At 36.9% G+C, this 17,524-nt stretch overlaps 1 protein-coding gene across 4 annotated transcripts in view; it reads left to right on the forward strand.

Annotated features, from left to right (window-relative positions):
• The window catches only part of LOC117333354 (ras-like protein family member 10B), a 79,618-nt gene extending 62,318 nt beyond the window's left edge, over positions 1-17,300 (forward strand). For 3 of the 4 annotated variants that reach the window (XM_033892618.1, XM_033892617.1, XM_033892616.1), the window contains one exon: positions 16,316-17,300. In XM_033892618.1, coding sequence (XP_033748509.1) covers positions 16,333-16,968 — 636 coding nt within the window. In that variant the 5' untranslated portion in view covers positions 16,316-16,332 and the 3' untranslated portion in view covers positions 16,969-17,300. Of the gene's footprint in view, positions 1-2,438; positions 2,670-16,315 lie in introns of those variants that run through there. The other variant, XM_033892615.1, reaches the window with a different exon arrangement.
• Positions 17,301-17,524: the final 224 nt, after the last annotated feature.

Genomic DNA, 17,524 nt, shown 5'->3' on the forward strand with positions numbered 1-17,524 from the left:
TGTTCCTTACCCTATCGAAAATTGTGTTGTGTCCCAGGGGAAAACACAACTGGGCCACCATTTGTTTACATCGCTACGCAGTATGAAAAAGTCCGAGGGGCTCGAAGGGATCGTAAATTGCGGGACTACGAGACATCGAAAATGTTACTTATATTCTAATAAAAACGATATTAGAAGCTTACAAAATCACGATTATAGCAAAATTAAGTTATAATAGGTTACCAAACCAGAGGATAAGATTTTCTTGCGTGTAAAAATATAAAGATTTCCGATGCGCAATACCGGAAGTAAAATTTTGTATACACACAACCGGAGAAGAAACACGTGTGTAGCAGACCACGTAAGAGTGCTTCCTCTCACAATCAATAACATATTATCACAATAACACATACAGTAAGGTGACCTATACCCTCCACACTCTACCACTAGGCTAAAGGGATATTCCTGCTAGTCTGAGCTAGTAAGGGGACCTATACTCTCCATATCCTACCACTAGGCTAAAGGTTTATTCCCTCTAGTCTGAGCTAGTAAGGTGACCTATACTCTCCATATCCTACCACTAGACTAAAGGGATATTTCTTCTAATCTAAGCTAGTTAGGTAGCCTTTACTCTAAGCTTTTACATTTGTATTTCAATATAAAAAGAGTACAACTAATTGGTAGTTTTAATCTTCTTTTTTTAGATGTTACAGACTTCAATAATGCAGCAGAACAACTATATAAATGTACAAGTAAAACATTGCCAGATTGCATCAGTAAGCAAATGATTGTTTAGAATATCAAATTATTATAGCGTTCAGGACAATGTTGAAATAATAAATCGACAAAAATTGTAACATTTCCTCTGTAGTGAATGCCGATTCAAGATGGCCGCCAAATAGAGATTTCTGATTGGTCGATATTTTAATATCGTTCGATTTTCATGAAATTTGGTATTATATGCAGTCTGGCTATACAAAGTCAATGGCAGTATCTATTTTTGTAAAAAAAAAAAAAAAAAAAATGGAAGCAATTTTTCTGGCCCCTTATTGGTCAAAATATAAATATTGTCCATGTTTCGGGAACTAATTTCATGAAGCCGAGGCCATTTATGTCTTACAAACATTTCTAGTTCTTATAAAATATGATTGGACATTCGAATAACGAATCCAGCAGCGGATTGGTGATTCAGTTACATACATGTTTAATTGATATTTTTCCTTTTAATATGTGATTGGAGATTCGAATAACAGCAGATTAGTATAACAATATTATTCAATTTGTAGCATAAATATAATAACCAAGAGTATTTTACTGATAGAATTTTAAATTCCGGGTACATGTTTGCATTCCAATCAAACCTTCAGCTATATCGAAATGATACTCTGGTCTTTATATATTTGTACCATAGAATGCTGGCGAAGAAACATAAAACTTCGTCTACTTGTAAAGAGACCCCATCATTGGAATACCCGCAAATTACAATTTTCGTAATTTGTGATTAAAATAAGTCAATTAAACATCAAGAACTGAATCCACAATACGCTATTGGCAGCAAATTCGTTATTCGAATCACAAAATCAAAATGTAAAATCGAATCTCCAATCATAGTTGATCAGAAAAATACTAAATACGTAGATGTAACTGAATCCCCAATCCACTGCTGCAGCGGATTTGTTATTTGAATCCAAACGTCAAAATGTCAATAAAAAATATCATTTAAACATAAAAATCTGAATCCTCGATCCGCTGCTGGCAGCGGAGTCGTTATTCGAATCCCCAATCACATATGAAAAATACTTAGATGTAACTGAATCCCCAATCCACTGCCGCAGCGGATTTGTTATTTGAATCCAAACGTCAAAATGTCGATAAAAAGAAATATCATTTCATATTTCATATCACTGAATCGCCAGTCACATATTATAAGAAAAATACTTAGAAGTAACTGAATTCCCAATCCAATGCATCAGCGGATTCGTTATTTGAATCAAATCGTCAAAATGTCAATAAAACGAAATATCATTTAAACATAAAGAACTGAATCCCTAATCCGCTGATGGCAGCGGATTCGTTATTCGAATCCCCAATCCGCGGATCCGTTATTCGAATCCCCAATCCGCCGCTGCAGGCAGCGGATTCGTTCGAATCCCCAATAACGAACAACGAATCCCCTTACTTCAGCCCGCTCATTTAGCGTACAAAATGAATCTAAGCCGAATCTAACATATTGTATAATTACCCGATACATCGTAGGTAACGAACGAAATATAATTACAAACCTTGTATTAATACACATACATATATAGTAGATGGGATTGGTAGATGTTGTCCCAAGGTGGTACTTCAGCTGACAGCCGTATCACAGCTGGGCGCAGATATGACCAATCAGTGGACAATACGGCAGAGATAGCGGCTAACCCGGGGACTAATCACTGGTAATCGGCTTACGACAACATTTGTGAAGTAATGGCAGATGGATTGGTAGTGTCGAATACGGGTTTGAACATTAATTATTAATTGTATTGTAGAATATACTCATACTATATTCGGAAAATGTATCAAATGTACACTGTCAATGTCTGGCAGCAACGTGCTTCTATCGGTATATTACAGACCGTTGGAAATAGTGGAAATATATATAGTGTTACTGTTGATGGTCAAGGTGATTCATAGCATTGATTTTCAAGGTAAGCTAAAAGCTAAATTCAAACGGCTCCATAAACGTCATATGATCTACGATATTGACATGAAAAATGTATGTCCAGTTTTCAGTGGAACGATTTTCAAGTTTAACAAACCCTTACATTGTTTAGTTATTACTTTCATAACCGTAATTAAGGAGATATATTGACGGTTGTGTTCTGCCAAGTTACCACTGTCGTATTAAAAAAAATACCTACCGATTTCCAACTTCCAAAATTCGCATTCACGCGTAAGTTAACAGGAAGACTCATACGTTCATTTCATTTGACACCAATAAGCTCAATCATTTAAAACAGATGTAGTTTTTCGCGAGGAAATATCGTTGATCCTATGCGTTTAACATTTATATTCAGCATTACGATATATTGAAATTGATTACATTATATAGGTAATACCTTCCTCCTATACCTTCCTCCCTTCTTCACATTGCCTGACTTCCCTTTTGAATTTCAACACGTTTGGCGTACCACTGAGGATCCCGCTCCAGATGAACAATGTCACCCACTTGATATGCAGTATTCGTCTTATATTGTATCGCTATATTCAATGGGGGGTTTCCCCCTTTCTGAACAATATTGCATTATTTGAGAGAACAGTCGTTATATCAGGAGACTTCCATTATCGTAGAAATTGGTATATAGTGGATTTAATTTGGCTTTCCAGGGTAACAGTACTCGACCGAAGATATTTCACTATATAATTTGTTTTCACTTATCATCAATAGGAAAGTAGTTTAAGGAAATACTAGCAATGCATTTAGCTATAAAATACTAGCGATGCCTCAGATGATTCATTATATTGACATCTACCACGACGCTGGACGTGTATTCCACCTGCTACAAATACAACAATCAGCCCAGGTCTCGGGTAATAACATGGACATGTGTTACACATTGATTCATGTCCTAGTTTTTATTCCGTTTGATACGCATTTGTACAGTGCTAACCACTACTTTGTAATATCTTATTGATCTGCTGTCCATGAAGTGTGGACATGTTTTCTAATCAGAGGCTAATGAGTCCAGCTGTAATCACCGATACTGATGCATTGTAAACTGATGAGCCAACAGACTCAAAGTAATAAAGGACTTGAACTTCAGCTGCAACCAACCTTTGTAGGGTAATGTACTTAAAATGCTCGTATCTCTTATTAGCCCTGATAATTTGTTAAGTATGCACATGTTAATGCCCTGTGAGAATTCTCGTGTTTAACTTGTCAATATGCTAGCGTATTCAATCCACATAAGGGTAATAATGGATGTCACACTTAGATAATGATATACAGCACTGATATATTACAGCATGACATGATGCATACTGTTGACATGGTGTACAATATTGATACGATGTATAGGCATGGTGACAATATTGATACAATGTATGGACATGGTGTACAATATTGAAACAATGTAGAGGCATGGTGTACAATATTGATACAGTGTACAGGCACTGTGTACAGTGTTGATACAATATATAGCCATAGTGTACAATATTGATACTATGTATGTTTGATTTGGTTTGGTTTAGTATTGCTAAACGTCCTATCAGCTGCTTAGGTCATTTATGGACGGCCTCCCCTGTGTGCGAGATGCATAGGTATTTGTGCGAGTGTTTTGGGAGGCTGCGATATCTTGTTTGTCTCCTTGTGATAGTGCGGGTCTAATGCCGACTCTATAGTGCTACCTCACTGAAGCAAACTGCCCAAGATACCAAATTTAGTTCAACATATTTAAGATCATGCAATGGGAACGGCAGGTATAATTCTTACAACTTCCCTGCAGAGCTCTACAGTGTACAATATGTACACAACGTATCATCTTGCATATATCATAAATACAGTAATGGGAATTGATAGTGATACAACACATTGTCATACAACATAGCACTATTTTGTAATGATGTTTTGTATACCATTTGCATATTTTCATTGACGTCAAATTTTGTTTAACTTGTTGCTAAACTTGTCAAACTTTTTAGGACATTTTATATTATTTTCTTTTTAAGCAACTTTCTCTTTCACATTGTCCCCATTTCGGCCATTAGTTAAGCGTTCGCCCCTCTGAGGAGGGCTTTGGGTTAAATTTCCATTGCCGCGATATTCAAGTTTATAAGTATATAATTAATTTTTCTTTGTGTTCATGGTAAATACTCAAATGTGATTGGTCGAAAAATTCTTTTCATTCTTCTATGAAAGAAATTCCGAGAATGGCGCGAAAAATGTGACGTCACAATACGACAATTGACGTTGCGTATTGATTTGAGAAAAAGAATCCCATTTACATTGTGAAACCAGTAAAATTGTACATAAAACATGTTTTCAATTAGAAAATCATTTTCAAAAATTAATTTTAAGCGTTGATGTCAATTTCGTTTTAGTTTCATCGGGGTATGAAACACATTTTGTTTGCAAACTGTATGAAACCGCGTAGCGGATTCTTACAGAAGTTTGCAAACAAAATTTGTTTCATACCCCGATGAAACTAAAAACAAAATGACATCAATGCTTAAACAAGTTTATACTCCTGCTTAACGCTCAGTAGTTTCGGAGTGATTCAACTGGTTCGCCCGTTTTCGGTATAATATAATCGAGCATGATGACTTGTTGGCGGCTTTCGTAGTACGCGTTTGTAAGGTAGCACTATAAAGTCGGTTATCAGTTCAACTCTATCACAGAGAGGCAAACAAGAACATACCACAGTCTTACAAAACACACACATTCACCACTCGCATGGGTCTCGCACACAGGGTAGGACTTAAATGGCATTGCTGTTGATTGGACATTAAACAATACTTAGCCGATGCAGGTTGAAGTGATTAAAGACCTGATTCAGATTCTTTATTTGCTTAAGTTTTACAACTTATCGCAATAACACAAGACATGATACATTATATACAAAAGCAAACATAACAGTACACGTATCTACCTGGCACACAACTTTCACCATACGCCCATTCAATCTATTTGAAATTAGATGTAATTAGTGTGTTTGATGGAAACTTAATTACACATAACTTCAATCAGATTATGCCCATACTCACCATTCATACAATCTCACATGTATCCCCTACCCCTCCCCAGCCACATACAAACCCAATATACACATATGAGATAGAGTGAGAGTACAAAAGATACATCTGGTCTTAAATCAATTTTGATTTTCTTCTTTCAAGGGCTTACATCTTAAATATAAATTTAATCAGCGATTCGTATATTGTGGTAAGCTTAATTCAAGAGAAAAACATCTACTCTCAGATTCTGATCAGCTAATTTGCAAACAGTAAATATTTGTGTTACGCTAAATAATGTGGGATAGGGTCGATAGCACGTGTCCACTGATAGCGTCCACTGTGGTGACAGCTGCTGAAGCGATAGTTAGCTATGAGTATGGAAAGGGTCCTAATTGTTGCGTTGATAAATATGAATTATTCAGCGATCCAAAATTGCGGAAATACATGCTGTGTGTGGGTACCTCTTTAAATGACGAGATAAAATATGAAGTTTATAGTTATACATTTGAATGAATGATTTCTGTATTAATTCAGCATAGCACCCAAATACATATTGTTAAAAACATGAAGCTATTAATCTATATTACTGTCAGATTCATATCGGTAGTTTTTTTTATCGAACATTTATACAGTATACTAAATGGTTAATTATGATTAATCACGCAAAACATGGAGCCTTGATCTGGCGACCCATGGCAATATCAAGGTGAATGATGCGGTTTTCAGCCAACATCGTTTATAATCTTGTGAGATCTAACAGCTACAGGCGGTATAGCCGATGTCATTTACACCCGGGGGACACAATGTCCGGAAAACGGGAGAATTTGCGCCTAGAATATATCCAACGTGTTCGAGGATATTTAGATCTGCCGTCGGTGTCTGACGTATAGCGTTTGAAATGTCATTCTCTCTATGGTCCTATTCTATAAAGTTATTTATCTCTATACATCTTTGATTTAAGTGTATCATGGGTAATTCAATTGAAACACGAAGTATCACCTACACGTATTATACATTAATTAATTATATTCAAAATAAACACAATCAATCGACACCGATCAAGGCCGACAACCTCCATCGATAATGCAAGAGATGATTGTAATACACAGGCAAACTGTCTTCATGACTATTCAGTCAGTTTTATGGGAACATTTTCAGGTCAAATTGACCTGTAAATATCAAGATATCAATTAATGTCACGAAATTGACCTGCATTTCACATTAAGCAAATTACATGTCAAATTCAGGTACATTTTCTGACGTGAATTTGACATAAAATCTCTTCCATATAGCATTGAGGTCAAATTTGGGTCAATATTTTTAGGGCAAATTTATCCCTATACATTTTGATTGTGTAGTAAACAATGAAATGACTTATACTTAAGTTTTTCAAGCATTTTTTCTTACAAATACTGTTTACTATCGATAGACTATTTAAGATGCTAAACATCATAGTAACAGAACAATTTTATCAAAATTACTATTAGAGTCCATTTGCATCGCCTCATTTCAATATACGACGCCTTGTAAAATGTTCAAATATCCGTCAGAGAGGAAAGCTGCCATACCAGGTTACGTTATGGTTACCAGGCAGGCTCCTAGGATCATTAACATCTGTTAATGTACTACATGCTGAAGCAGCGCACTGACGTCAATATAGAATTGTGCAATCATTACAGACCGGGGTATAACGTCATAGAACTACGGTTAGCGTTCACAAGTTATTTTAAAGAAAACAATTACTGAAAATAATTAAGACCTGCTAGTGACAAACATTGTCTTATCGGCTTTTATCCGATAACGGGATGTAGATTTTGCCCATTATGTTAGCTTTGCTTGTTGTCTGGTTTATTGTTATATTTTCTTAAAAGACAAAAAGATAAATCGTCAGTTAATTTATCACGTATCGATTGTACTACTACATAATATATATTGAAACATTGGAACCATGTTCGGGCTTTTCTTCAAGTTGTTGTTGAAGCCTAAATGGTAGTAAAAGTAATATCACGATATATACACTGTGTGTTGTTTAGGCTGTGATATCTGGAAATGTGCATTGTTGCTAAGGCTTTGGTGGATTAGTACAGAATGTTGGTTTATCGCAATGTTGACATTTTTTTTAATTGTAGACAACCGTAGCGTTATAACTATCCTAAAGTCTACAAGTACTAGTATGTTCTGAAAACGTGATCTACATCTGGGCTAAAAATTCAAATTACCATATTCAGCAGATAACTAAGCATTACAAAATAAGTTGTGCATCACGATAAACAAACGATGTCTAATTTCTCATCCAAATTCAGCACAAAACGGCATTAAGATACTGTGAATCTTTTATATAGTTAAGTGTTTGTCATTGTTTTATATTTACATTCTGTGTTGCATTTGTCTATATGTCGTTAGTAAACCAAATTGTATTCATGAGACTGTATACTACAATTTACAGAGATTCGGTCAGTGTAGGAATACAGCTCCAGGTGTTGTAGGTTTAACAATGGCCGCCAGTTACTTTCGGTCTAGAGAGCTTTGGAATGCTAGCATTTATTTACCGAAGCCACAACGAAAAATAAAGCAACGTCACAAGTTATGAGAGTATTATTTTATAATTAGAAAAATGTAGTCAACACGAAATTATTATAAGTGCCATTCTTGATCAATACGAAACATGATCAAACTATCAATGTCGTCACACTCACAGCGGCTCGTTCCGAATTTTCAGAAATGCAAGACACGACAACAATAAAAGTAAAGTATTTATGAAAAAAAAAATCTTATATAAAAATCGGGATTATCGACATGGTTTCCGGTTGTGTATGTGTAGGCCAACTGGATTTTAGTTTTATGGTTATTCACTGATGTCAAAGGCCTACCTCACAAAATCGAGCCCCTGTGCCAGGGTGTGAAGTTGAAAATCGTCTGCTAAGTTATGTACGCGTATCTCACTGGCGGAGACGTCGCCACGATTGCCGCGACTGTGCGGCGAGTCGGGGGGAAAAAATGCCGTGCACTCTCACCAAGACGACATCAAGGCGACTTCCGAGAAGTTGACGATCAATTTGCACGAAAAGTCGCCGGGATGTCGCGGAAACGTCGCTGAGACGTCTCCTTAGTCGCGGCAGTATCGGCGATGTGAGCTTGGGGTGTGTCACGTGGTCTCTGAAATACGTCAAGCAGCGTCGTGGACACGTTGCGGAGACGTCGCCGCAACGTCTCCTCAGTCTTATTAGTCTTTATTAGGTCTCGGAGACGTCGCGGAGACGTCTCCGCAACGTCGCGAAAACGTCTCTCTAGTCGCGGACAAAATCAATCTCCATCAGTTGCGGCGACGTTGCAGGGACGTCTCGGGGGACGTCTCGGAGACGTCGCCGAGACTTGCTGGAGACCTACTGGAGACTAAAAAAAGTCTCCTAAAAAATCAAACATATTCGATTCTCCCGCGACTCCACGGAGACTCGGTTAGTGTCCAGGAGACGTCGCAGCGACGACGCCGCGACTAGCGGAGACTCGAGTCGCCAGTAGGTCGCCAGTTAGTCTCCAGGCCAGTGAGATACGCCTTTAGCGACACTGAGTTGACCGGTTAGACTTGAATCTGTTAATTTGTTAATTTTTGTTAATATTTCATGTCGCCCTAACGGGCGACATTCTATTTATCTGTCACCCAAAATTGTATTCATATCGACCGTATACTACCATTTGGTAACAGTTCAGTGCTTAAGTACAGTTCAGTATTCTTTTCTGTTAAATAAAGTGAGGAAGGCTTTGGGTTCTGTCCCCTGGCCGAGACATACCAGAGTCTTTAAAAATGGTAGTTGTTACTCCTGCTTAGCGCTCAGTATATTAGGAGTGGGACGACTGGTTCGCCCGTTGTCAGTATAATGTGACCGGGTGGGGTGTCCTGCTGGGTGTCTTCGGCAGTATGCTTCAGTGAGGTAGCACTATCAATAGTTTAATATTCGTCCTTGTTTTGCATAGCCTAATAATCGGTCTTGTTTCGTATAGTTTAATATCCGCCTTTGTTTAGTATAGTTAAGTGTTCCTCCTTGTTTCGAAAAGATTCATGTTCGTCCTTGTTTTGCATAGTTTAGTGTTCGTCCTTCTTTTGTATAGTTTTGTGTTTGTCCTTGTTCGCTCTAGTTTAATGTTCCTCCTTGTTTAGTATGCTTTAATGTTCCTCCTTCTTTTGTGCACTTTAGTGCTCGTTCTTGTTTTGTTTATTTTAATGTTCCTCATTGTTTAATATAATTAAGTGTTCGTCCTTGTTTAGTATAGTTTAATGTTCGTCCTTGCAAAGTATAGTTTAATGTTCATTTTTGTTTAGTATGATTTGATGTTCCGCCATCTTTTGTATAGTTTAATGTTCGTCATTCTTTGGTATAGCTGAGTGTTCGTCCTTGTTTTGCATTATTTATTATTCGTTCTTATTTTGTATAGCTTAGTGTTCGTCCTTGTTTTGTAGAGTTTTGAATGTTCGTCCTTGTTTGATATAGTTTAATGTTAGACCTTTTAAAGAATAGTTTAATGTTCGTTCTTGTTCAACATAGCTTAGAGTTCTACCTTGCTTTGTATAGTTTAATGTTCGTCCTTGTTTAGTGTAATTTAGTGTTCGTCCTTGTTTAATATAGCTTGTGTTCTACCTTGCTTTGTATATTTTAAGTTTCGTCCCTGTTTAGTATAGTTTAGTGCTCGTTTTTGTTTTGTATAGTCTTTAATGCTCGTCCTTGTTTAATATAGTTTAGTGTTCGACCTTTTAAAGAATATTTAAATGTTCGTCCTTGTTTAATATAGTTTAGTGTTCATCCTTGTTTAGTTTTGTAAAGTTAATGTTTGTCCTTGCTTTGTTCATTTTAATGCTCATCCTTGTTAAGAACAGTTTAGTATTCGTCCATGTTTAGTATAGTTTTTGACACCGCCCCCCTCCCCCTGTTATTTTACACGACGACCGAGAGTCTTATTAGCTCACCGGTTTCGAATAACCATGAGCTAATGCTGTACCTCTGGCGTCTGCGTCGGCGTCCCAACCCACTTTTTGGGGGTAAGTTTTTGGAAAGCTTGTACGTCAATAAATGTACACCTCACGCTCTTCTAATTTTGTTTGTACATTCATGAGAGTTCTAGGAGTGATGTGGGTTTTTTTCGCATTTTGCCATTTTATGGACTTAACCTTTTTGCACCAAAACCCACTTTAAAGATTTTGGGGTAAGTTTTTTGAAAGTCTGTTATTTAGTTGATACATCAATTAGAGGTCTAGGAATGATACTATGTGACTGCAATTTCAAAATGACATACTTATACATATATAAAAAATGAGTGGATAGTGTGATTGCTGCTGCTGCCGAATGATACCGGTGAACACGACTGGTCATCTTCAATCTTCACTAACTTCATATACCAGTGTTGTTATGTACTGAGTAAGTTTGTCTTAATTCAATGTTCACCACAGAAACTTAACATGTTTTCACTGTTCTTTACGGAACATTCACAAATACCGCTGATCAATATTTGTTAGAAGGCCTGATTGTTTGACATGTCGTTTATAAATCAAATCGAGTACCATCGCGATGCTATTTTTCAAAGACTAGGTGATTCACAGTATTGATGATTGTGGAGCAGACGAAAACCGAAGATATCTGGATTGTATTAACGCCATGTGATGATTAATGAGTTGTACGGGGCGTTGTCCGTGTGGACAGATAACAAGTGTTGCATTGGCTATACGTCTATATACTCCATCACAGCCTATACCGCTAGGGATAACGATTGTTACTTGATAATTGGCTTGGGTAGCATGGACGTTGACTCTCTTCGCCAATGACAGCCGGGGTTAACAAACAAACACTAGTAGGAATAATAACAGTGTTCCAACCTTGTTGTAGTTAGCCTTCCGCCTTTTTCTTGTGGACATACACAATATTGCCAATGAAGTGAGGGAACCATCAATGTAAAATTGTCGCAAAAAGTGAAAAGAATTCTTGCAATATGCACTTCAATTAAAGTCAAACCCATCAAACCCCGTATTCAGCTTCAGCTTCAATAGGGGAAGCTCACGCTCTGTACCTACGACATACCGAAAGCAATTATCTATTCTGACTATCTATCTGCCTTTCAGTCTTGGTAGCAGAAATCTGGAAAATGTCTCTACACAAATATTATATGGACTAGATAATATTATCTCTATGTTATAATTTGCAGGCTTCCTGGATATACATGTACAGGAGTACCTGGTAACAAACAAGCAGATCGCTCCAAGACATTATCACGTCCACCAATTAATTTTAAATTCCATTTGGCCTATTTTAACGTCGCTGGTGAATGGTCGCCTTGCTATAAAGGGAGTCGCCTAGACCAGGCTGTCCTTGCCCTCATTGGGTCATATGTGAGAACAAAATTCTGTGTATCGCATGAAGTACATATTTTACCGTTAAACACATCTTATTGGATTGCTTAGATCTTAAACATGCAAGAGATAATTTCTATAACAGTAAAACAAATTAAAACCCTCTATTCCAAGCTGTTAACATAAACACAATTATGAACTCCCTGGAAGCTGGCGATCTTTATAATTATATATGACTAACCATAGCCACATATATCATTTAAAAGTATGTACGTAACCTTACTAAAATTTGAATTTCGTTTGTTTGATGTTGTTACGTTTGAAACTTTTTGGCCACCATTTATTGGCCCTAATGTTGATTATATAATAATGATAGTTTTAGATGGAGGGACGACGACGAATTTGATTTCTGTCATTTGATTTATCTTCCAATTAACATTCATGTAAAAATCAATCAATACAACATACACGGGAAAATCTGAATGTATATAAAAAAAAAGCTGATACAGTTGTACTTTCAAATCGCTGTATGCTTAGTGAATGTCATATGTATTACATATATTTTACTACCGTACACTGAACTATTCATTCCTTAATTGTTCTTTTGAGAGGCAGAACAAAAACTTCTTTTTAGGGAATATTTAAGAGACCAAAATAGAACTTCAGTAGCAGCACGTGGGATCACAAATCTTTCTCTTCTTTCGTCACTTTTCTATCATTCTGTGCTTGATTTTCTTACTCCTTTACAAACCAAACCAAAACAAATCCTTTACACTCGTCCTCATATGGCCCATGCTGTTGCGAGGATGTTAAACTCTTATAAACAAACACACAAACAAACATGTTTATATTTACTGAACGCGTCATGCGTTATAACAGGACGCACCCACGGACTAGGCGCCATTGTCATCGATATTCACAGGAAATTCGTTTTTATCAAATGTCCATAGTAAAACATTATTGGTATTAAAGAAGATCTTAGTTAAGGAAGTTTCCTGGAAGCTGTAACGGCATCATATTAATACGTTTAAGGTTAGACAGTAAGTTAAGGTATATTGATGAAATCGGCGCCAGGTGGTCACATCAACGCGAGGTGTCCTCGCAGACATTACGCTGGCAACAATACATATATTTTCTTGTCTGTTTCCGGATTTAATCCAAAAGAATATTGTCTGAAACTGCGCGAGAAACGCGAGACTAATCATTTAGATTTCACACCTACATGCGCTTATATATGAAATCTCATGAAAATCCCGAAATCCGGAAAAGATTGTTAGACGCTGAAGTGATGCTAGACAAACTAATAGGGTTTACGTCACAAACTAGCAGACTGAATCCCACAATCGCTGGTTCCATCGTATGCCCATAGTCTGTTGTATCCTTGCATGGATTGCGCTGAGGAAAAGACTTCCGATTATGTTCTAATCGCACAGCGGAACCTACCACAAGAAACATCGTACCAGACAGATAGAGCTTATTATTGTCTCAACACACAACCTAAGATGGGTCGGAAATTAACTTCTTCCGTGGTTATGGATTGTTTAATATATTGATGAAGACTGTTATTTTTGTCTGTGTTACTTCGATGTAAGCTTTCATTTACGTTTCCAGTTTGATATTTGATATTTTCATAATTGTTTTTCTACTACTATTAAGACACATATTGTGCAGAATAAAATGGTTTTGACACACAATAATTTACTTTTTGATAAATCGTCTAAAAATATCTCTATTGACAGTAGGATCATAGCTGTTAATAGGACATAAAAATACAACGAAACCTATCAGAATCAGAAAAAAGCATATTGAGATTCATGGACCATGTATTTCAGTTTACACAAAAAGGGGAAAAAACCATTACAAAATGTGTCATGTTTTATAATCGGGTTGGTGTTCGGACAAATTATTTCGTATAAGATAAAAGAAAGAAGCTTGACTTCAAAGTCAGGAAAATACATCTTTAGGTGTTTTACTTCAAAATCATCGATTTACATTTACAAAAGCCAATATGAAAAAACCGTTTCGCATTAGTTAGAGGTTTACTAACTACACGACTATTGCTAGCTTTCGTCTCATTGTCAGTATAATGTGACCGGGTGGGGTGTCCTGTTGGGTCTCAGTATGCTTCAGTGAGGTAGCACTATAAATCGGCAAAAGTTCCGGCCTATCACAAGGAGAATCACCACAAACATACCGCAGCCTCCCAAAACACAAATACGCACTCACCACACGCATGCATATCTTACGCACGGGAGGCCGTCCTTAAATGACCTTAGCTGTTGATAGGACGTTAAACAAATGAAACCAAACCAAACCAAACTAGCTTTCGTCTCACTTACTATAGTCAGTGTTATGTCGGTATGAGGAAGCAGACCTCGGTTTTCGAAACGTATGTCCTGTGATAAGTTCGTTTACGAACAAGGTATCCGGTCCTAAAAAGGCCTTATCCTATCTCTAGTCTGGTATCAGACGTTATCATAATTCAGCACTTCTTTTCATCGTAACCTGATGCAGCAAGGATCTGAGATGTAGTTATTAAATTTGGTTCAGTAATAACCTGGTTCTTTGCTTCTCCTGGTAGCTTAGCATTATATATACATAATATGCCATTGCCAAAGGTGTCCAGACTGGTTGTCCAGCTACACCGAGTTGTGATAGTCTCCAGGGAAAACACATTGCTCCTAGGTTTACGCAAAGTAATTAATTTAGGAAACAGTCGTCATATTACGGTCCTTGTTTCTAGTGGTCACACCTAATACCAGACGATCAAAGCATTAATCACGGGGAATTAGTTTCTTTACGTATCTACAGATTGACCAATAGTGACCGCAAATGTTCATTATACATCGGCATGAGCTATCGATCGAAGTTCAATACCATAGTTGCCACGTCGTCAGTTTTATTGAATTACTGGAGTTACTTCCCCCTGCAGCGACGTTAAATGGAAAAGTTTTTATTAGCGTTGGTAAGATTAATGTTTCTGGCTTGTTTAAGTATGGATAACATGTGTGTAGTCAAGAGTTGCCTTGCATTATTGCGAAAAAAAAGTGGACTTAAGGATGTATACCTATAAGTATATGTATATACATTTTTAAAAATTGTTCAGAAAATGCAAGAATAAATATATCTCCGCGTGCTCGTTTTGTGCTACGACTGTTCAAAGATACCAATTATACATAATGTTATTTTAAGTGAATTTTGCTGTTTTGACCTTTTACAGGACGAATCCATACAATATCTTCTCTACGTGTTGTCAGATATGTATGGAGGCTTGCAGTAAAAAAATACTTTTTTCTTCTTTTCAATTATTGAAGTTAAATTTCTTAAACTATTCATTAAACCCAGAAGAACAATTTAAATTACAACCACCACGTTATTTTAATGGCATTTATGTATAAAATGTGTATTATGGGTAATATCATAATGACACAAGTCATGATAGACTTTACAATATATCGTATACCTTACATGACGGACACAAATTATCAAAGTGGGCACCTTGTAGAATCGGGGTTCTCTTCCGTGATTTTTTATTTTGGGGATATTGAAAAAGTAGATCTTCTTCCCTTATTGGAACACTTGAGATCTTAAATATTTCCTTACGGTTCTGTACAATCGACGAGACCATGTTGTTCTTGTCCGTCTTAGGATGGGCAATACACATAACGCATTCCTACTTATTGAAGCGTGAGGACCAGCCTCAGTGCATCGTGTGCAATGAACCATTTACCGTCAAACACTTTCTATTGGATTGCATTGATCTACAACATGCAAGAGAGAGTTTTTACAACAGCATGGCAAGTCTGAAGACTCTGTTCGAGTCTGTTAGTATATACCAAATTTTGAACTATCTGAAAGTTATTGGTCTTTATCACAACATTTGAGTAATCATAGCCACTTTTTTTTAATTTTAAACTGATCGTGAGTGTACCTTTCGTTTTTTTTCTATGTCATATTGTCTCTTGCCCATTTTGCTCGTAATTTTAATCACATTTTTTGGCCCTTATGACCTTTATAGTGTTGATGCGCCGTTAATCACTTTAACTAACTAATTCACTGCATTGTCTTTTTTTGCTTTGTTTTCTACTTGATATCTGTTCTCATATTGCCGTTGCGAGGACGTTGAACCCCTAAAAACAAACCGAAGACAATATAGGTTTTCGTAGTTCACGAACAATGTCAAATATATGGCAGAAGTGTGCTGAAGTTACTAGAATGACTAAACAACAGTATGATGAAGCTGAAATTAAAGCTACATTTTTACCATTATCCCTTTGTCTTTTTCAGAATGACAACAAGTAACCATGACGACCTCTCATTTGAACATCGACTCGGACCAGCAGAAGATAAAACTCGCTGTGTTGGGAGCGCCGGGTGTCGGGAAGACTTCAATCGTCAAACAGTTCGTGTGCAACCATTTCGAGGAGGATTACGAGCCAACGGACCGGAAACACGTTTATCTGCCCTCTGTCATCATCAACGATCACCTATATGAACTTAAAATTATAGACTGTCCTTACATTCCATACTTCCCGGTGAATTCTTTGTATGAATTCACGGACTTCCGAGGGTATGGATTACGAAACGCTACGGCCTATATTTTAGTGTATGATGTCACTTCCGAAGATAGTTTCCAGTATATCAAATCACTACGCGACCAGATATTAGAAAGTCGCAATATGCATGACGTTCCACTTTTTGTTGTTGGAAATAAACACGATTTGTCGGATGAACGCGGGAAATTTCGACGGGAAGTCGCAAATATAGTGAAAAAGCAATGGAAATGTGGATACGTGGAATGTTCAGCAAAATTCAACTGGCATATCGTGTTGCTTTTCAAGGAACTCATGAAAGCTGTGGACTTCATCGATTACGGCCATAAACCAACGGCAGTCAGAGTGCAGGACGCTTTACGACGAAACAGATGCGTTATTTTATGAGATTCGACAGTCGATAGATATACAATATACCATATTTAATTCCTTTTATTTTCAGCCTGTGGAAATACAAATTGTCTTTTGCCTTTCAGCGGGTGTTGTAAACATAATAAAGACGGTTTAGTGCATAGAAGGGGAAGTACGTGTATATTAACAAACGATAGAATCTATTTCATTGGCTACATGAAAGCTCGCGCTATGCTGGCATGTTTCAATGTGTATTGTTTTAGACGGTATTATCGTTTTTGTATGATATAGAATGAGACATGAAAATAAAGGCGAGCATTGAAATAAGGAGTTTTATATAACACTTTATTGGTGCATTGATCATTAAACCTGGTGTTATTGTCTGTGTATGTCTGTCGTGGGGATCTTTATCGAATGCATCGAGCAGTCAAATAATGACGTCCTGAACATCCTTTCCCACTGCATTCATTGTATATAATTGAATATTGAATGTCATCGTTAAGAAATACTGGTATGAAGTACATTTGAAACAAAATCAGCTAAACATCGTCTTTGATATCACATAAATATCCAATGTATTTATAGCTATGGG

This window comes from Pecten maximus, chromosome 8 (assembly GCF_902652985.1).
Source record: "Pecten maximus chromosome 8, xPecMax1.1, whole genome shotgun sequence".
Classification (NCBI taxonomy): domain Eukaryota; kingdom Metazoa; phylum Mollusca; class Bivalvia; order Pectinida; family Pectinidae; genus Pecten; species Pecten maximus.